The 21,990-nt window shown below is 49.3% G+C and overlaps 1 protein-coding gene across 1 annotated transcript in view; it reads left to right on the top strand.

Moving 5' to 3' along the window:
- Positions 1-21,990, top strand: part of Afap1l1 (actin filament associated protein 1-like 1) — a 56,401-nt gene that overhangs the window by 30,711 nt on the left and 3,700 nt on the right. Inside the window, exons 5-17 of the mRNA NM_178928.4 lie at positions 278-389; positions 3,345-3,443; positions 4,075-4,286; positions 7,077-7,256; positions 9,082-9,174; positions 12,192-12,285; positions 12,522-12,674; positions 14,111-14,322; positions 16,683-16,828; positions 17,196-17,268; positions 18,345-18,456; positions 19,005-19,169; positions 20,206-20,384. Coding sequence (NP_849259.2) covers positions 278-389; positions 3,345-3,443; positions 4,075-4,286; positions 7,077-7,256; positions 9,082-9,174; positions 12,192-12,285; positions 12,522-12,674; positions 14,111-14,322; positions 16,683-16,828; positions 17,196-17,268; positions 18,345-18,456; positions 19,005-19,169; positions 20,206-20,384 — 1,830 coding nt within the window. The remainder of the gene's footprint in view (positions 1-277; positions 390-3,344; positions 3,444-4,074; positions 4,287-7,076; positions 7,257-9,081; positions 9,175-12,191; positions 12,286-12,521; positions 12,675-14,110; positions 14,323-16,682; positions 16,829-17,195; positions 17,269-18,344; positions 18,457-19,004; positions 19,170-20,205; positions 20,385-21,990) is intronic.

Genomic DNA, 21,990 nt, shown 5'->3' with positions numbered 1-21,990 from the left:
CCAAGTCTATTCAATGTTAAAACCTACACCGGACATAACAGCACGTCCTGTAATCCTAGCACACAGGAGAGAGGGATGGGAGCATTGCAGATCAGGGCCAGCCTGGGCTACATAATGAGACCTCAACACACGAAAAACAGCTTAAAGTGTCACATTCTGACTGCCTCCTCGGAGCCCTGGCCTCCTATCTCACCAGCCTCCTTCCTTCATGTCACCTTTTCCCCTCTGCTGTGTTCGCAGCCACCTAGTGTCACAAACCCTGTTTGTTCCACTGCAGGCAGCTGCTGATGTGCCTCCACCCTTGCCCAACAAGCCCCCGCCCGAGGACTACTATGAAGAAGCCCTTCCCCTGGGGCCCGGCAAGTCCCCCGAGTATATCAGCTCTCACAGTAAGTTCTGGTCCCCTCATGGCTTAGAGGGTTCCCTCTCTGAGCAGCAGCAGGTCCAGAGCCACTGCCCCACCAGCGCCATCACCCTTTCCTGGGAGGAGCTATCCTAACGTTGGAGCCAATGGTGTGGCTCAGGGGCTCGGCTTCTAGTCTCAGGTCTGTGTGGCCTGAGACAGACTCCTGTCTTCTGAGGATCTCGGCTCTTCCACTCTTGAAACAAGGAGGCACTAGATCCGTTCATAAAAGAGCGTTAGAACATAAGTGACAACCGTTAGGATAGCCCTGCTTCCAATCCTCCCATGCTTCTCAGCTTATGGTTTCATCGTTTGTTTCTGTGTGTACATATGAATGAGTCTTGTTACCAAGTCAGCACATCATAGGATGTGACCCATGGCCCAAACAACGCTTCATGGGTCAGCCCCAGGGAGCCATAGCATACAGTGGTACAGGCAGAAATAGCAGAGGCTTTATTTATATATAGTTCAACCATTTTTAAAACTATGAATATTTTATATTATCATCTCCTTATAAGCATAATGCTTGTAAATAGCACATATATAATTTATACATAAATAAATATATATATATATATATATATATATATATATATATATTTTTTTTTTTTTTTTTTTTTACTGATGGGACAGACTCTTAAGTTAGCCTCAAAGGAGAGTCCTTGTTCTTCTGCTGACTTCCCCGGTGTGTAGCATCCTTTGCATGAGGATCAGATGGAGGCCTTCACCCAGCATAAGGACTTGGCATTACACAGGGAAACTGTGGGTTTGGTGTCCGAGTATGTGCAACTAGCTGAGTTTGTAGATGGCAGTGTGAATAGTCCACATACCGGCAGCTCTGCGGCGCAGCAGAACGTTCTCCATGCACCAAACTGGAACAAGCAGGTCTGCTACAACCTGAAACAAACTCACATGGTACATGTAAATGGCACGGTCACGTGGTACGTGTAAATGGCTCGGACATGGTAGAAAAGCAAGCACGGAAGACTTCATAGACATGCTTTCATTTGTTTGGGTTTTTTCTAACAGGGTATATACATTTATGCATTGATTTTAACAATTTTTCTAGGACGTGCAAAACCCTAGTAACAGGATTATTTTCCTGTGGGGAAATGAATAGAAATCCAGGTGGGACGCTGGGCAGATAGCTCAGGGACAGAGCCTTTGCATAAAATAAATTAACAATAATAATAATAATAATAATAATAATAAGTGTGATATATATTTGAAATCATCTTATTTGAGCCAGTTTGATGACATCCACTAGAATCCCAGCTACTAGGAACCTGAGGCAGGAGGATGGCTTGAGCCCAGGAGTTTATGACCCCTCCTCAAGAGAAGATAGTAAGGAAGAGGGGAAAGAAATAAGTAAGCCTGTGTGAAGGGAGCGTGTTCTTTCACTCGTGCTCCTTATGCCAGTATTTTCCCATGGGCAAAAGGGTTTTCAATATGGTAAAACAGAAGATTCCTGCTGCACTGTTTTTGGAAAGTGTCCAGCTGTGCATTTAGCGTTACTCAGCCACCATCGCTATCTAGTCCCTGGCTAGAATTGCTGTTCATCATCCCCAAAAGAAACCTGGACCATGACGCACAGTCCCTCCTCCCAATGCCCCAGCCTCTGCCAATCACATAGCAGCTTTCTGGCAATATGGCTTCGTCTATTTTGAACATTTCGTGTAGATGTAATCACCTGACACGTGAATCACCTGACAGGACACGTGACCTTTCTAGCCTGCCTTCTTTCACTTAGCACAGCATTTGCCAGGTCCGTCCATGTTAGAGTGTGCAACAGAGTGCCTTTCTCCATGGCTTCCTCGATGGCTGACCGGTCGCCTTTGCTGAGGACATGGCACATGCCGCTTATCTTTCCAACAGGCATCTATGCTGTTTACACCTTTTGCCTGTGGTGAGCTTGGACCAAGTGATCTGTGACCTTCCATGAGTCCCCAGTTCCGTGTCACAGAGGTGAAGCAGGCAACTTTTCCTATCTGGTCCATTAAGGGCAAAGGAACAAGGAAGGGACAAAGTACTTGCTGGGCCCCAAGTCACATGTCAAGAGCCCTGGCAAGAAGAGGCTCCCTAACCTCCCAGAGAGCTCACGTCCCTAGTACAGGGCAGAGAGGCTTCCTCCTGGGAAGGCAGGAAGGGAGGGGCTCAGGAAAGACCACGGACCCAGGCAGGGGTGAGCCTACAACCAAGCCAGCCATCACCATGTTCTTCCTCCCACACACAGCATCCAGGCATACCTGGTGTTAACAATTTTGCCCGGAAATGACCCGCTTCACCTACCGCTGACTCCTCCAGTCCACTTTGCAGGTCATGCTGTCAACATGTAGGCCTCAGAGAGGCAAAGGCAGGCTCGGAGCAGAGCATCGAGCATCCCGTAGCTAGGGACTTCAGTATGGCTTTCCTCAGGAAACAGATGGACAGGAGGGACCTAACAACCCGAACAGGGCTCAGTGTGGTGAACGAGTGAGCTTGCCTGCGTGAATGAAGGTATCCAGCTCAGTCCTGATCCAGCCTCAGCCACTAGCAGTCTCTGTGGGGCCTGTTGCCCTGTGTGTAAAATGGCGCCAAAGCCTACCTTTAGCAGCAGCTACCTCACCTGCAGTGTAAAGAGCAGAGCTATGACGGAGGACATTCTCACACACTGAATGCCATTGGGAGAGGAGAGGAGAGATCTTTGAGCTTCATCTTGAAGGGTGGGGAGTAATTCTCTGATAAAATTGTAAAAAGGCATACAAGACTAGCCTGGAGGTCCAACAGGGCCCAGCAAGCCCCTTCATAGTGATGGGTTAAGTGGGAAGTCGGAGCATAGGGCCCCACATCCAGGCTGAGACTGCCCTTGGTCCCCACTCTCTATCCCAGGGGCTTTTTCCACCCCTGTCCCTGGATTCTGCCCTTACTTCTATAAGCTCAGCTCTTTCTGACATCCCCACAGATGGCTGCAGCCCTGCACAGTCGATTGTGGACGGTTACTACGAGGACGCAGACAACAGCTACCCCACCACAAGGATGAATGGAGAACTGAAGAACTCCTGTATGTCCTGGACAGCTGCTCACACGGCTCCCCCACCCCCCACCCCCACCCCCACCCCGGAAGAGCTGACCCTCGGCATGCATGCACACACACACACACACACACACACACACACACACACAAACCAGCCCTAACCAGGCTGAGATCACCAAACAGGCCCCGAAGCTCTTGTTCCCCCAGTGGGCTGGATGGAAAGACCATTGAAATGGGAGTCACTTGAATCTTTCCCAAGTTCAGTTTCCTTATCTGTCCTGGGGCTTTGCAGGCTCACAGCAGTGGTTGGGGGGACAATGGCTGTGAACAGTGCTGAGGTCAGAGCAATAACAGACGTTTACTGAGCAGTTATTGGTGTAAGACTCTTAGCCAAACATTGCCCGTGCCAGATGAAGTAGACTCTGGTATTTATCATGACCACGTCTCCGGGAGGCACTCCCAGGATGTGAAATCTCAAAGACCCCATCACACAAGCCAGTCCAAAGCAAAGCTTTTGAGTAAGGCCTACAGTCTGTCCTTGTCACTCCTCTGCCTTCCATAGCCCGGGCCCAGAACAGGTTACCTGCCAGGCAGGATGAGAAGGGGTTTTCCTGGGAGTGGCACAGGGACTGAGGGCCCCTTCTCATGACACCCACAGACAATGACTCTGACGCCATGAGTAGCTCCTATGAATCCTACGACGAGGAGGAGGAGGAAGAGAAGGGGCGGCAGCCCAAGCACCAGTGGCCCTCGGAAGAGGCCTCCATGCACCTGGTTAGGGACTGCAGGATATGTGCCTTCCTGCTTCGGAAAAAGCGCTTCGGGCAGTGGGCCAAGCAGCTGACGGTCATCAAGGAGGAGCAGCTACTGGTGAGTGAGTCACGGGAGGCCTGTGTGTGTGTCCGTGCGTGTCTGAGGGTGTAATTGGTCTGTGCACAGAACCTCGGGACATGATACATCAGAACTCCCAACACACGCGCGCGCGCATGCGCACACCCTTGAAAGTCAGATGGAGGCTCACCTAGTTTGGTTTTTTTTTTTCCCAGAATTTTTTTCAATTTCTTAAAACATTCATTGTTCTTTATTGTGCAAGTTAGTGTACTTATAAACTAGCAAAAGGTTAAGATGTAGCTCAGTATCCAAGTACTTGCCTAACATCCACGAGACCTGGAGTTCAGCACCCAGAACCACAAAATTAAATAAATTTTAAAAAAAAAAAAAGATTAAAAAGGAAGATCTTTGCTTATAACCCCAGCACTTGGGAAGTGGAGGCAGGAGGATTTTCATAAGTTGAAGGCCAGCCAGGGCTACACAGCAAGACCCCAGAGAGAGGCAAAGCAAAAGAATGAATGAATCTCATTGGCTAACAGATAATCAAGATGGCTCATTGGTTAAGATCATGGGCTGCTCTTGCAGAGGACCTGGGGTAGATTCCCAGCACCCACATGGTGGCTCACAGCTGTCTGTAGCTCCAGTTCCAAGTGGATCTAATGCCCTCTTCTGGTCTCCTGGGGTACTGCACAAATGTGGTGCACAGAAATACAAGCAGACTAAATACCTACAAACATAAAACTAAAAATAAGACACACTCCCCGTTTCCACTCTTGCTTTCACACATCTGTTTTTGACACAATCCCTTCCCGCACATACAAGCCTATAACTCCTTCTCTTTAAAGGGAACTTTTCTTCTAATGCTCCATTTCTAATTACCGTCACCCCTAAAGAAAATGCACTGCCATTAATCCCAGCACTCAGTAGGCAGAGAAGAGCAGATCTCTGAGTTCCAGGACAGCCAGGGCTACACAGCGAAACCTTGAGTACTGGGAATTCCAGAGTAGGAAACTGACCATAATTGTGGAGAAAGATAATGGCTATTTCTCTTTTTTTTAAAAAGTTTTAATCTGTTTGCAAGCCAGGATCAACACACACAGCTTTGGAACCTTTTCAAACCCTGGGCAGTGAAGACTGAAAACAGGCCAGGGCCAGTCTAAGGGTCATGAAGGGCGCGTTTCCAGTTCTTACACCTCCCTACCTTTCTCTCCTTGGCTTGACTGCCTGCTCTGCCAGGCCATTCAGCCCAGAGATAGAGAAGGAAGAAGGCAGCCGGTCTCAGCTCAACTCCAAAGAAAACGCTTTAATACTTCTTCAGTCAGGGGGATTTTTTTATTAATTAATTTATTTATTTTTACTTATTTATTTTATATGAATACACTGTTACTCTCTTCAGAGACACCAGAAGAGGGCATCGGATTCCATTACAGATGGTTATGAGCCACCATGTGGTTGCTGGGAATTGAACTCAGGACCTCTGGAAGAGCAGTCAGTGCTCCTAACCACTGAGCCAACTCTCCAGCCCCCAGGGGGCTCTTGCTAAGGCGTTTGTAAACGTACGTTTTATCTCACACACAGGACGGTCTCCTCTATTCTGTTTCCTTGCTTTTTATAGCATATATGGTCCTGAATTTTATCACCTGTTTCTCTCCTCTCTCACTATGATGAATTATGCGGCTACTTCAATGTTAAGCCACCCCTGTGTTCCTAGAATAAACCAGTAATGGCCCCTGTGTTTTATAAGTGGCTAGATTTTCTTTGCTAGTGTTTCATTTAGGATTTTCAACTCTGTTATAAAAGAAATCAGACTATGCTTTTTCTCCTTTAAATTTTTTTCATTTATTTATTTGGGAGGGGTGGGGTGGGGAAGGGGAGGACACGCATTGAGGCAAATACGTATCGGTCAGATTGCCGGAGTTGGTTCTCAGCTTCCACCATGTGGGTTTTGGGGATCAAGCTCCAGTCACCGGCTTGGTAACAGATGCCCTTACTCACTGGGCCATGTTAACATTTTTTTAAGCTCTTAGTATCATAATCACAGGTTTCAATGTGAAAGATGTGTATCCATGCATGTATAGATTTTGCCCCATAGTCACTTATGTCACCTTCTCATTCCACTTGAGCTAATCCCCTCCCGCTTCCAACTAGCCCCTCCCACTGCTGTGTGTGTGTGTGTGTGTGTGTGTGTGTGTGCCTGTGTGTGTGTGCCTGTGTATGTGTGTGTGTGTGTGTGCCTGTGTGTGTGTGCCTGTGTGTGCCTGTGTGTGCCTGTGTCTCTGTGTGTATGTGCCTGTGTGTGTGTGTGTCTCTGTGTGTGTGTGTGTGTGTACCAATGTACTTACTTACTTGGGATTGCCCACAGGAGTGTAGGCACCTTACCAGCGTATCCACTACTGAAGGAAATGTCTCTCCCTCCCCGGCAACCATTATCCTTTTTAGATCCCATTTTTATCCCATTATAGATTCCTTTTTGTAGCATTGTGGTCGAGATTAAGCCTGGCCTTATTATAGAAAAGGCTGCCTTTTCAAGGTCAATACTGCATGCCTCCCGGGATTCACTCCTAATGTTCTGCCTGCGGGCCCTCTCAGCTGGCATCCCCCCAAGCCAGCCTGTTTGTTCTCTGTTCTTCAACCCGCATGGTCTTCCTAGTATTGTGCTATAGTCTACCTTTTCCTCATGGACAGCAGTGCTGGAAGATTCCCAGATAGACCTCCCCCCACTTAGGCTCCTCGCTGTGAGGTATTGCTCACAGTCAGACTGGGTGGGGACTCTTCTTTGTATGTGAGGGTTTTCTGCAGAAGGTTCTGACCCCATCTCTCCCTGTGCAGTGTTACAAAAGCTCCAAGGACCGACAGCCACACCTGAGGCTGGCGCTAGACGTCTGCACTGTCATCTATGTGCCCAAGGACAGCAGGCACAAGCGGCACGAGCTGCGCTTCTCCCAGGGGGCCACAGAGGTGTTAGTGCTGGCTCTGCAGAGCAGGGAGCAGGCCGAGGAGTGGCTGAAGGTAGGCATCCACAAGACACTCAGAAAGCTGCCATCCTGACCTCCCTGCCTTCCCCTAGGCCTGGGGGCCTAACCTTGGGGGGAAATGAATCCAGGTGTGGTGTGCATGACTCATACCAAATGGGCCTTGGATATTCACAACAGACAGACCCCATCCAGGAGATCTGTAAATCTTCTAGTTATTTAACTTCCCTATCAAGCAACCTACTGTTTGTTCAACCTACACATCCAACAGTGAGCTTCATGCCTTTGGAAACTGATTTTATCATTAGGCCAGCGAGCCCTTTTAATTAAAAAAGGGGGAGGGGGAAGAGGGATCCCTTTCTTGTTTTTAGATGGAAATGTCCATCGTCATAATGTCCGCTGTAGTCCAGCGCCTTTATAGTGTCACAGACCCACTTTGTACCATGGAATGTGGCAAAGGCTCGTGTTGTTACTTACATTCCAGCGTAAGTAAACTGAGGCACAGGGGACTTAATATGACCGCCCAGGACCACAGACAGCGTCACATGACTGAGGCCAGGATCTGAAGCTAAGGAGGTCTGTTCCAAAGTAGGCACGGCGGCATCGTGATAGCAAGGGACTTTGGTGATGCATGAGTCTGAGTTCAGATTCTAGAACTAAACAACATTTGCTGGCTGTGAGACTGCCTGCAAATGACATTACTTTCCTCCACTTCAGTTGCCTCTATTTAACAGCTCTTTTAGGGACTCGACATAAGCTGTTGGCCCACTGCCTGTTGGGCAGTAAGTGGTGGTGGTGATTGCAGTACTACCCCGCCCCACCCCTGGCCCCATACCGCCCCCAGCCCTGCCCTGTCCTTTCCAGCAGACCCTCCATGCCTCTACTTACTCCTCTGGACATCCTGGTCTCCCCTCCCACCTTCCTGTTGGAATAAGGAAGCCAATCCCCTCCTTTTAGCCCCTCTTCTCTTCTCCCTTCCTTCCGGTGATAACCAGCTAGCTCTCCCTGGAATGTTTGGTATTCCCATCCGTACCTTTACCTTCGTGTCCTGAGGGGAGGGAAGGGAGAGAGCTTGCCTTCTGGGAGCCTCAAGCTTTAGGCTCTGTATGAGTCGGAAGCTGGAGTCTGAGACCCAGGGTTCAGGCTATTCTGGTCCTCTACAGTCCAGTTCAAGGCTTACCATCTGGCAGTCACATAGCCTACTTTGGGTCTGGCTCTGTGGCCTCCTATCATCATCTCACCTGTAACTGGGGCATCACAGACTGATTGGGGGATAAATGCGGCTGTCTGGTTGAGCATCAGATGGTGCCCTTTTTGTTGTTGTTGGTTTGGCTTAGTTTTGTTTTGTTTGAGACAGGGTTTCTCTGTGTAGCCCTGACTGTCCTGGAACTCACTCAATAAACCAGGCTGGCCTCGAACTCAGAGGTCCACCTGCCTCTGCCTCCTGAGCGCTGGAAGCAAAGGTGTGCACCGCCACCACGCTCAGTTTAGATTCTGACTCTTCCAATTGTATCACCTGCGTGCTTTTTCCTACCATCTTGAGCAAGGGACTCAGTCTCCATGTCACTGAAAGTAAGGTGACGATCCCAGCCACCTGGAGTCTATGATAAAAGTCCTGGCTCTCACAGAAGCAGGCCCCACACCACTGTGAGATTCTCCAGGGTCTCCCCGTCCTCAGGCAGCAGAGAGCAGTGTCCTTAAGACTCAGACACGCCCACAGTTATGCGGACGCCTAGTTCAGCCCTACTCTGCCCCCTGGTGGCCCTAATCCTCTTCACAACAATCTTGATCCCACCAACACCAGCAGCCAACCTTCTGTCCCCAGAGCTGTGCACCTGTTCCCAGCGCTGTCTTCTTCACAGGTCATCCGAGAGGTCAGCCGGCCCATTGTGGGAGCAGAGGGCTTGGAGGTCCCCAGATCCCCAGTCATCCTATGCAAGGCGGATCAGGACAAGGTATGTTGTCTCATCATCTCCTCTGGGTAAGGTAGGGGTACTAAGCACAGGCCACAGACTCACAGGCTGGTGGTGAACACACACACACACACACACACACACACACACACACACACCTGTGACATCATACAAGCTTAGCAGCAGTGTGGCAGGTGCTTGCTAGTCAAACCTTCGTCTCTGTGACAACATCCCTGCCATAAACAACTAAAGGAGGAGAGTTTCGTTGTGGGTCAGCCCCCAGTCAGCCTACAAGCTGTGCTGCAGGCCTTGGGCCAGCCTGAGCATCATCAGGGCACTCCATTGCAACACTAGGACTAGGTGGGAAACGCGTAGGCAGGCAGTGCCGCTCTCCTCATAAAAGACCGGAAGGGGAGGCAGGAAGGGACAGGGTGTATCTTCTTCTCTCAGGACATGCCCTCCAGAGACACCTGGCCTAACAAGTTGGGCCGCCTCCCCTCAGTTTCAGATAGTTTAGCCATGAGTCAATGCACTGAAGGAAGAGCCCTTAGGATCCAGTCCTTTCTCAGAAGCCCCATTCTAGAATGCTTGTGTTGGAGACAGATGTTCAAAAGAGAAAGCTGTAACCCCTGGTAAGCCGGTAGTAAGTGAGGAACAAGGCCAGGACTTGAGCCCACACAGGCTGGCTCTTCAGGACTCTGCTGATGGCAACAGAGCACCTTGAACAACCACTGGGCAACTTCTATAGAGTGGCCCCACGCAGAACCAGTGTGACCCTTGACCCCACTACACCTACAGCCCAAGTCAGGCAGACATAGACAAAGCTATCACAACTGCCTTGTAACTGCTACTCTGGGCACGAGCTACGAGAGACAGTGCCAGGTTCCTGGTGTGTGTGTCAGGAAGACATGCTCCTGTCTCAGAGGTTCAGAACCATTCCTACGGAAGTGATCCTTCCGACAAGGATAAAAGAGGCAAAATTAAATTAAATTGAAAAGGTGCTCTAGGCAGCAGGAACAGGTTGCAGAGCAGAGAAAATGTAGGTCTGAAGGAGGACTATATGGCTTGGTGTAGAGATGGCAAACTGATACACCTGGCCCTGGACAGGGACGGGAGGTAAGACAGGGAGCTTGGGAGGGCTGGAGTATGGGGGAGCATAGATGCCTGTACTGAACCTTAAAGAGTAGACGCAATATAATTGAGCCAAGGTGGGCAAAGGGAGGGAACAGTAGCAGCAAAGGTGCGAGGTCAGAGAGGCAGCCTTGGGGTTTTGGTCTCGGGTACCTAGTGTAGGGGAAGTCCAACCCTGCCCACACTTGGCCCTTGACAGCAGTAAGGACATTAGAAAACAGAAAGCAGGCTGGAGAGATGGCTCAGCGGGTAAGAGCACTGACTGCTCTTCCAGAGGTCCTGAGTTCAAATCCCAGCAACCACTTGGTGGCTCACAACCATCTGTAATGAGATCTGATGCCCTCTTCTGGTGCATCTGAAGACAGCTACAGTGTATTTACATATAATAATAAATAAATCAGAGAGAGAGAGAGAGAGAGAGAGAGAGAACAGAAAATGGCACTGGAAGAGAGGCGTGACTGTGCAGATACACACCATGGTGTGGCCTCTGGTGCAGGTCAAGGCTCTATAGAGCAACCGTGGACGAGCTGTGCGGTGGAGTTCTCTGCCGTGGTTGTGTGTACAGGGTGAGGGTGACTGACCTGCTTATGGTGGTCTTTTGGGTGGGGGTCTCTTTCCATGGGATCATGAGACTGAAATCTCATCCCTGAGTCCATTTACAGAATGCCTCCAGCCTTCCTCTGTATCTGCCCCCCATCTTGATGGGAGAGCTGCTGTAGAACCAATGGGGCCATAACTTCTATTTCAAACCCTACAGACAAGACTCTTCATGTCTAGGCAGCTCAGCCACTTCCTGATGGGTGCCTCCCCCGCCCCCGCCCCCAGCCCTTTAGGACAGGGAAACACCTCTCTTGTCCTCACCGATCACTGCTCTCTAGTGCTAAGTTTGTCCCAAATCATCCCTGGGCCTGTTCTAATGGATCCTCCTCAGTACAAGCTAAAGAATTGCTGTTGTACCTTCCTGAAGGAGTGGGGATCCTTTTAATACTGGCTGGGCCAAGTCTGGCTTCTTGGAGTGAGATCAGAGTGAATTACGTGGGTGTTAGAACTGACTCACTGGCCTCATAGGTTCACACGCACCAGCTCTCTGGTGTTTCACTGCAGCTTCCTCGAGTGAGTGTAATTGACACGAGAAAACAGAGCCTTGGGAAGATGGATTTTTTTTTCCTACAGCAAATAAGCAATGGTAGTGCTGGGGTTCCTTCCATCATTTCTGTTCCACCTCCATTGTAGCATATGGATGTCTTAATGAATCAGTGAAGGTATGATTGCTTCACAGGTGATATAATGAATTAAAAATAATAGACTGGCAATGAGGTGTGTATGCACATATATGTGTGCATGCATGTATGTGGCGTGTGTGCGTGCATGCATGCATATGTGCATGTGTGTGTGTGCATGTGTGTGCGTGTGCGTGTGTGTGTGCGTGTGCATGTGTGTTCCTTCATTCTCTCACTGAAGGTAGAATTGTAATGGACTCCTGCTGATCATCAGGGTCTTACCATGGCTCCTTTGCAAACATCTAGCTCATCCTTTTTCCTCTCTGCTGTCACCTTGATCCATCCCCTTCTGAAACTTAATCCTGACCAGCCTTCCCAGTGGCTCTTCAGCATCCAAGGTTACCCTCCAACCCCTGCCTCGTCCATCCCTTCCGTGCTACTGGATTACAGTCACATCCCACTTAAATGCTTGCCCAGCCCTGTCCCGTGCCAGATACAGTGCATATCCCAGGACATTGCTGTCAATGCATTATGATTCGGGTTACACTCCCCCGGTGGAGTGTCTAAGTCATTGCCACCTTCCTGATCATATTGGCGTGTCGTCAGATACACAATAGATGTTGCTTGGAGAATTGGAGGAAGACTAGGAGGCTAAGGGAGTCTTTCTGAGAGTCCCCCTGATGTGAGGCTGTCTGTGTCCTTCCCCAGAGGTTGTCCCAAGAGAAACAGAACTCAGACTCCGACAGCCTGGGCATGAATGACAGTGGTTCCACTCTCGGCCGTCGAGAAGCCTGTGAACATGGTAGGAGCTACCACGAGCTTCCACTGGTCCATGCTGGAGAATGTCAAAGGTGGGAGGGGCTCTGCTACAGGTCCACAGTAACAGAGCAGATCACGGGGACCAGAGTAAGGCCTCTGGGCCTTTCATATCTAGTAATTACAGGCAGGTTGCAAGGGCTTCTGGGAAGGCCAGAGGTGGGTAGAAGTGGGACCGTGGCCTCCTTCCCCATCCCTGTGTCCCCACTTCTGTGGTGCCAGGCAAAGGGAAGAAGAACAGCCTGGCTGAGCTTAAGGGCTCCATGAGCAGGGCTGCCGGCCGCAAGATCACGCGCATCATCAGTTTCTCCAAGAAGAAGGCGCTGTCCGAGGACCTGCAGACATTCTCCAGTGAGGACGAGGTTCCATGCTGTGGTAAGTTCTGACTCTGAGAAGAAGGGCAGCAGTTCAGACTCTTGAACCTGGGCTCCTGGGGCAAGTTCCAGGGAACTCTCCATGCCTTCGTCCCTGGCCTCTCCTCTGGATGGCTAGACTCCACTCTACCAACATCCAGGGTATGCATCCCTTCACTCCCGTGGGTGAAAGGATTTTTAGGAGAGGAAAATCAACTGACAATCATATCTATGATCCCTGTGAACCAACTCAGACCGCTGTCCACCTCTAGGCCTCCGTTTTCCCGGCTAATAATGAGAGAGGAGTGAATTCACAGCACTTAACAGGCAAGGCTTTCTGAACACAGTAGTACAAATCTTTCATTCTAGAACCTTGGAAGCAGGAGGGTCAGAAGTTCAATGTCATAGGTCATCTGTGTCTACATAGTGGGTTTGAGACCAGAGGCCAGCCTAGAGTACATGGGACCCTAGCTCAAAAACAAACAATAACAACAAAGGTATATAGGTTGCGATGTAGATGTAGCTTACATCCTTTATAAGCTAGAGAAAAATAAAAGTTACATAAAAAAGTATGGCTGCTGCTTTATGGAACTGGAAGGATTTTAACTCAGTGTGAGGAAGCTCTTTGTAGACACTGGAGTTGCCTGCTAAGAGGGTCGGGCACCTTGATTGACAGAGGTTTCTGGTTTATAGACATGTACATATGTGTGTAACTGTACGTAGATTACAGCCTAGTCTGGTAAGGAAATTAGGATTGAAAATATTAAGTACTTTTAAAGATAAATGCACATTAATAAAATGTGTCTGGTAGAGAAAGGGTTACTTGGCTCATACGAGTTCTGTGGTCCGTGCATTGTAACCCATGTTTTAAAAGCAGATGAGGGTGTTTCGCTTGGCAGAGAGCACTTGCCTAAGTCATGTGAGGTCCCAGGTTCCATCCTAGCATAGCAAAAAGACAAGATCATCTATTTTGGATATGCAGAAGTACTCTATTAGTTTTAAAGATATGGTTATAAAGAAATATTTCATGATCGTTGAATCGTAGCATGCTCTGGTAAAGAAAGAAAATGCTCAAAGAAGATTCTAACTCCATCTGTAGTCTGCTCGGGTTTAATAATCCTTACTGTGGCTAGATGGTGGCATTTCTACATTCTGCCACTAGGTGTCAGCATCGTCCATCATTAACATTTGATTTGGGGGCATGAAGGGGATAGTTGTAGCTTTTGTATGTCTTACCTAGTAGTGTCCGCATTTCCATCACACTTGGTGTGGTCCTGATGCTGTGAACAGATGCATGAATGGTGTCAACAACATGCACTCACAGCTAGGCGGCTGAAACGCAAAGAGGAGGATACCTAAGGTGCCAGGCCTTCCTGCCAGCTAGATCACAGGGTTTGCGTAGATACTGCCTTTGCCCAAGGAGCTATAAAGAGGTCATCACACTGTCTCCTGTCCCAGGCTACCTGAATGTGCTGGTAAACCAAGGCTGGAAGGAACGGTGGTGTCGCCTCAGGTGCAACACTCTCTATTTCCACAAAGACCGCACAGACCTGCACACCCACGTGAATTCCATAGCCCTCAGGGGCTGCGAGGTAGCCCCAGGCTTTGGACCCAGGCACCCCTTTGCCTTCAGGATCCTGCGCAATCGACAGGAGGTGGCCATCCTGGAGGTGAGAGGAGAGGGTAGCCCGGGTAGCCCGGGGTGGTGATCTTATTGCTATTCTGCTATAATCTTTGGGGGTTAGAACCTAACGGACTTGTCAGATAACACAGGGACACCAGGTATCCTGGAATTCCAGATAAACAAAGAACCGTGTTATTCCTATGAAAGTTTGGAGATGTGCCTAGACTGAAAGGTCCTATGTTGTTTATCTGAAGTTCAAACCCAACATAGCACTCTGTGTTTTTGTATCCTCATACTGGCAGCCCTAACTCTAGAGCCTGGGTTTGCTTATTTGCCCTGACCTTAGAGTTCCAGGTCTAGCGGGCACCTCCTGTGGTCGAATTGGGATCTGACTCTGGAGTTCTTGCTTAAACCTTCCCACCAGGAGTCATTGACCTCAGAAAAGACCACTGCCCTTTGGGGTGCCTGTCCCTCTCACTGAGTAACTCCAGGCTCTATGGGGAGTTTGCTTACACTGAGTTAAAATCCTTCCGGCTTCGTGCTGGCGGGGCAGTGGCCATGCTTGTTTGTGTACAATATTTATCTTTCCTACACAATGTCCAGCGCACGCCGTCAGCTCGGCAAGCACATCTTGAACAATGGGTGGGTGGCGCTTGCTCGCTGGCCATTCTACCTGCCGGCACTGCCTGCGCTCTCAGATTGTTCAGAGGACACAGATGACCCTCCAAATGACACCCCTGTGGATATTTGGAATTCAAAATGTTGACAGAGGAGGAAAGTTCAAATGGCTACCTCCCTGTATGATAGACAGACAGAGGCCGGGGCAGCCACATGGTTTTCAAGGCTCCCGGAGTACCAGTAGCCTCTCCATCTGCCTCTGTGTTTCTATTATCTCTGCACCATACTTTGAGTTTCCGAACTTGACTTAACAGTTTTCCGGCCCTCCCTCCTTTAAAAGGGTACCTTGTTTATTTCTTTAATCAAGTTTGCCATTAGTGGCTGTCTTAGTTAGGGTTTTATTGCTGTGGAAAGACACTGTGACCACAACAACTCTTATAAAGGAAAACATTTCACTGGGGCTGGCTTACAGGTTCAGAGGTCTATTCCATTACCATCACGGTGGGAACATGGCAGCGTCCAGGCAAACCTGGTGCTGGAGAAGGAACTAAGAGATCTATAAGTTGATCCACAGGCAGCAGAAGGAGACTGTGTGCCACACTGGGTGTCACTTGAGCATATAAGACCTCAGTGACATACTTCCTCCAACAAGGCTACACCTACTCTAAGGCCACACCTCCTAATAATGCTACTTCCTATGGCCAAGCATTCAAACACATGAGTCTATGGGGGGGGGGGGGGCGTACCTATTCAAACCACCACACTAGCTAAGTTGATTTTATGATAATGCCTTTATTTTCTCTTGCTTACTGACTTTTTTTTTAATTTATTTATTATGTATTTTCCTCAATTACATTTCCAATGATATCCCAAAAGTCCCCCATACCCTCCCCCCCACTTCCCTACCCACCCATTCCCTTTTTTTTGGCCCTGGCATTCCCCTGTACTGGGGCATATAAAGTTTGTGTGTCCAATGGGCCTCTCTTTCCAGTGATGGCCGACTAGGCCATGTGATAATGCCTTTTAAATCAGGATTAAGTATATGTTTAACTGGCCATTAATTCTCTATAAATGGCACTATAATGCTTTGTGTAGTTCGCTCTAAGGAAAAAAATTAGTTATATGAGCCATTGCTTATTTAGAGAATTAATTGTAAATATGGAGGCTGAAGAAATAGCTCAGCAGTTAAAAGCACTTGCCGCTCTGGCAGAGAGCCCTGTTCTGATTCCCAGCATACACAATGTGGCTCATAACCATCTGTAACTCCAGTCACAGGGGATCTGATGCCCTCTTCTGACTTCTGCAGACACCGGACATAAATGTAGCACGTATACATACATGCAGGCAAAACAACCATCCATAAAAATAATTGTAAAGCAATAGGTTTTTCAGCTGGGGATGTGGCTCAACAGTAGAGCCAGGCCTTGTATACACAAGTCTCAGGGTTTGATTCCCAACATGGAAGAAGAGAGAAGGAAGAAGTTTCGGGAACACATAAATGTTGTTTTTATATCAAAAACGGTTGGATCTAAAATCCCAGAGGGTCGAGGGTAGAGGTGTGCCGTCCTAGAGAAGTAATCAGGGATTCCTTACAGGAAGTAACTTTTGAACACACTTGAAAAATGAGAATTTGTGAGTCTCCCATTTCTGCAAGTGTGTAGTCTAATTCTTCCTCCATCCTTAAGTACTGAGGACTTAAAAACAATTGCGGGTTTCTCTGACACGAGCAAGCACCATGAAAAGGCTTCATGATGGGAAATTGAACCCCGCTGTACCTCCTCTCCCCAGGCAAGCTGCTCAGAGGACATGGGCCGCTGGCTCGGTCTGCTGCTAGTGGAGATGGGCTCCAAAGTCACCCCAGAGGCACTGCACTATGACTACGTCGACGTGGAGACCTTAACCAGCATCGTCAGTGCTGGGCGCAACTCCTTCCTGTAAGGGTGGCTCCGTGGCCTGCTCCTGCTCCTGCCAGGGTGCTCTGCCTTAGCTCCATTTCCAAGGCTCTGCATGTAGCCTTGAGCACAGAGGCGGAAGGGGAGGGGCAAGGACAGGAAGTCGGCTTCCCTGGGAAGGATGTTAATGTCACCCAAGGTGGGAAGCATAGCCTGCTGCTTGCCCTCCAGGAGACAGGCTTCTGACTTACAGAGGATGCTGGGAATGAGCCACACATGCCTATGCAGTCCTCACAAGCACATGACCTTTCGGTCTACATTCAAAACGGCTGCCAGCATCAAATGAGAGAAGTCAGGAAGGCAGCATAAGCCACAAACTGTCACCAACATTGAACTTTTCATCTTCTAGGTATGCACAGTCCTGCCAGGATCAGTGGCCTGAGCCCCGCATCTACGATGAGGTTCCTTATGAAAAGGTGCAGGTACGGTCCACCACGGCTTAGAAACGCAGCAAAGGCCCCGGTCTTTCCGTTTCTTCTTATCCGTTTACTGCCCACTTGATCCTTTACTTTAGAGAAACTGCCTTCACTAAGCCTGCCTGCTCTCAACAGCATGCCCTGTGCCTTCTCCTGAGAAAGAACTAGAAGACGGGCGCAGTGCAACCAGACACGAGTGGGTGGGTGGCATCTAGAGGGAGAACACAGCACACTGTGAGCCAGGACCCTGAACTAGATGATACTCTACATTCTCACCTCCACGATCCTCCTGTTCTAGAAACATTCCCTGCCTGTCCTTTTGTTCCTAAGGTCTTTCTTGGATGCAACTTGAACGTTTGCTCAGTCGCAGAGACGCTAGCTGCTGCTGCATGGCTTTAGTGCTTCAGATACAAAGGCTGGGGCCGGGGAGACTTCTGCCTTTCTTATCAGACCCTGCTTCCCACTTTCTGGCTCCATCCTTCCCAGAAGTATTTTGAGAACAAAATGAGATGATCTTTGTTGAAAAGAAGTCAATTAGCACAACGCCCAGACAGCAGAACGTTCTGTACAGAAAGAGAGAGAGCAATGCTGTCCAGAATCTGATGTTAGGTGACAGTAATGTATCACACCAGGCTCCCAACGTGTTGGCTCGACTTGGAGCATGAGAAGTACTCTTAAAGCACAAATATACAGCCAGTTTAATAAATTGTGCCACCTGCCATTGGCTCCTCTCATCCACAGCATGGCTTCCCTCCGCCTCCTCTTCCTCCTCTTCTGCGGGAAGACTGTGCATTAGCAATTCAGAAAATAGACGCATGCTTTCAAATGAAATGGGAACAAAATGCCTACAATAATGGTCACCTGCAGTTTTCTGAGCCCTCTAATTTGTCTTCTCCATAAGTCTCAGGCTTAAGATTGCCTTTTACTTCCCACAGAAAGGTATGAGGTCTAAATGATACTCCTAGTGATGTGTGTAAACTAAAGTGCTGCACAAATCTGCATGTCTACGGCCAATCCCTCAGAGGTGCTGGCCAGAAGCCCCTGCCTGCACTTAACTTTCTTCTTCTGTGCTCCTGGTGCAGGATGAGGAGCCCCAGCGCCCCACCGGGGCTCAGGTGAAGCGCCACGCCTCCTCCTGCAGTGAGAAGTCCCACCGTGCGGACCCGCAGGTCAAAGTCAAGCGCCACGCCTCCAGTGAGTTCCTTTTTCTGATGGAGGGAAGTAGAGCAGAACATCAGCAGGAGTTGTCTTGTGTTAGGATTCTGGGAATGGATGGCGGTTGCCATAGCAACGGACGAGGGTCCCTGTCGCCTGTGAGTGACGTCACTGGCTGGGTTCGGAGCTATCCGAGGAGCTGGTTCCTGATACCAACTGGTCTTCAGATCAGATTTTCCCAGGAATAAGGGATCAAAATGAGCATGAGCGAGTCGTGCATTAAGTGTGCCAGTGTACTCTGCCCTAAGGAAAGTAATGAGGCTGGGCAGTGTGGAAGCGCTTGCCAGCTGTGGTAAGACCTAAGCTCCCAGTGCCCAGCACAGCAACACAAACAGAAAGTTAACACAAGGGGGGTGGTAGAGTTGCTCCCAATTTTCCCAAGAGATTCATGCTGAGTACACTTAAATGCGTAGGCCTAACTATCCACATTTTATATATGAAGTGGAGGTAAGAGGCAAGCTAACGCCACAGAGATACCTCACCAGAGGTCAGACCTGAGGACCTCTTCCTTTCCTGTATCTCTGTAGGTGCCAATCAATACAAGTACGGCAAGAACCGGGCGGAGGAGGATGCCCGAAGGTACCTGGTAGAAAAAGAGAGGCTGGAGAAAGAGAAGGAAACGATTCGGACAGAACTGACGGCCTTGCGACAGGAGAAGAAAGAGCTGAAGGAAGCCATTCGGAACAACCCAGGTACCTGCCGAGGTGTTGGGGCGCACAAGGGCCATTTAGCCTGAGCACTTGCCCTGGCACAGTAAGGGGGGCCCTTAACACAGGTTTCCTGGTTTCCCACCCAGGAGGGGTGGGCTCCCCTCCCCTAGCCCCCCTTGCCGTCATCCACCCTGCCTAAAGAAAGCCTGGCCGTTTAGTAACTGCTTCAGATAGAGGGTGGGAACCATCCCAGTACGGTGGAGCTGAGGCAGACGCTTGCTTCAGCATCTCGACTATTTTGGGTCCTGCGTTCCCTCACGCTGATGTTAGACAGTGACCCAGCTCTAGATTTGATGAGCAGCAATATTTCCCAGGGTCTCTGGGATACAGAGACCTCAATAGGCCTTGCCTGCTCTGGGTGTCTCATACTCCATTTCTACTGCTTCTTTGAATTCTTTATCTGGCTGCAGTTCACCACACTTCTGCCTGGGTTTCTCTCAGATGCTCTGGGGTAAAGGAAGTCCTGCCTTATAGAATACGAATGACCCTTATGGAGCATAGAATCTATGGACCCTTCCCTAAGAACAAAACACACATCAAAACGGTACAGATTCAGTGGGCCAACCTTAGAGCCTACCTCATAGATCACAATGGGCCTAAGATGAGGACTTTGGTGTGGAGATTATAGTGTGAGAGAAGTAAGTATTAATGAAAAACTGTCCGCTTAAACTAAATAAGCAACAAGGTCCTCCTGGAAAACCTGGTCTGTGGAAAGCTCTGTCCTTTGACTCTGGTACACAAGTAATAGAAACCCAAATCACACCGCCTCACACCGCCTCACACCGCCTCACACCGCCTCACACCACCAAGAGACAGATACACAAACTGCAAACTGAGAGATCGGGTGTAGTGAAGTACAGAGAAATGTGACTTTATTCTCTTTCTCTTTGTGGTGACATAGTGGCTGCAGTACAAGCCTTCACCCAGTCCTTCTGGACACTCCAGCAAGGGGCGGGGGGGGGGGGTGGAGTGGGGCCTTTAGCCCCGCAGACTTTCTCATCCGTGTCTCTGGACTCAGGAGCAAAGTCGAAGGCCTTGGAAGAGGCCGTGGCCACTCTGGAAGCTCAATGCCGTGCCAAGGAAGAGCAGAGGATCGACCTGGAGCTCAAGCTGGTAGCTGTGAAGGAGCGCTTGCAGCAGTCCCTGGCCGGGGGTCCGGCCCTCGGTCTGTCCGTGAGCAACAAGAACAAGAGCCAAGTGAGTCCGGCGCCCCCTCCATGGGGAGCCACTTCTGAGCCCCTCACACACTACACACACCCACCCATGTATGTTCTGACACTCAGAAGTGTCACCAGAAAATGCAGTATGTCCCAGGGAGGGCAGGATTACCCTACTAGGAAGCATTGCTATAAATTGCCAGTGGTCGTATCCATTCTTCGTCTGCAGAGCCCTGAACTGGGGGATGGGGGTGTATCCAAGCCCTGAACTGGGGGTGGGGGTGTGTCCATCCTTATCTGTATGCTCTCTGCATCTTGCCCCCAAGTAATTGGTTTAATTAAGAATTGAGGGATGTGGGTGTGGTGCATAAAAGCACATGTGCTGGCATGTATGAAGCATTAGGTTAGATCACCAGCACCAGAAACAATCCACAGGAGTTAGACTGTTTATCATACCCTCGCCTCTGGATGAGAGGAGTATGCCAAGTGTTTGCTGAATGGTTAGATGCCCTCCCTGCTCTCAGATAACAACCCTGACTTGTCTGATAAGTATGAGCTGCCACTGGGAGCTGTGATCCAAGCCACTCTCTATGGACAGACCACACCCCTTGATCTTCCTCTCTTTGGGATCGGTTTTAGCCTCATTTTGCAGCTGGAGAACCTGATACGCCGAGGGCTGGGGAAGCATGGAGAACCCATCCCTTCATCCCTGCTGCTGCTTCTTAGCAGCGCGCTCCCTGCTCTTCCTGCTACCTTTGATCCTTGTGATGCCCTCTGGAGATAGAAAACAATAAGTCTTTTCTAAATGTTTTCCAGGGTTGCCTCAGTTAGGGTACTACTGCTGTGATGAAACGCCATGACCAGAAAGCAGTTTGGGGAGGAAAGGGTTTATGTGGCTTACTGTTCATCATAGAAGGGAGCCAAGATGAAAATTTAAATAGGTCTTGGAGATAGGATCTGATGGAGAGGCCATGGAGGGGTGCTGCTCACTGGCTTGCTCCCCAAAGCTGAGCTCCCCAAAGCTTGCTCAGCCTGCTTTCTTATAGAATCTAGGACCACCAGTCCATGGGTGGCGCCACCCACAATGGGCTGTGCCTTCTCCCATCAATCACTAATTAAGAAAATGCTCTATAGACTTGCCTGCAGCCTGATCTTATAGAGGCATTTTCTCAGTTGACTCCTCCTCTCAGAAGCTTGTGTTCAGTTGACATAAAAGTAGACGGCACAGGAACTTACAGAGCTGAATATTAAGCAGTTATCTGGAAGATTTAACAGTGAAGACAGTGTAGACAGTAAGACAGAACACTGGGTAGAAGTTAGGTGCGTATACGTGAAGCCCTGTGTTTAATACATGAAGCTCTGTGTCTCAGCACTAGCAGCACCCCCCAAAGGAAACAGTACAGCTATGGGATTCGAACCCCAGCTCTCAGAGTAAGCAACCACATGAACTTGTACAGAACCTTGACCTTCCTGATTTTACCTATAAACTGGGATGATTAATTAAGAGTACCTAATTCACAGGCTCATGGGAAAACCCACTCATATAATAATGCCTTAATGCCTGCCTGATGCATAGAGAGGCCTCCGTGATTTTGTTAACTGTCTTTACTTGAGTCCCCAGCATCTGTCCCCAACCCCTCCTTGCC

The sequence above is a fragment of the Mus musculus genome, chromosome 18 (assembly GCF_000001635.26).
Source record: "Mus musculus strain C57BL/6J chromosome 18, GRCm38.p6 C57BL/6J".
Lineage (NCBI taxonomy): Eukaryota > Metazoa > Chordata > Mammalia > Rodentia > Muridae > Mus > Mus musculus.
Note: the sequence above shows the minus strand (reverse complement) of the source record. Positions and strands in the feature narration are given on the sequence as shown.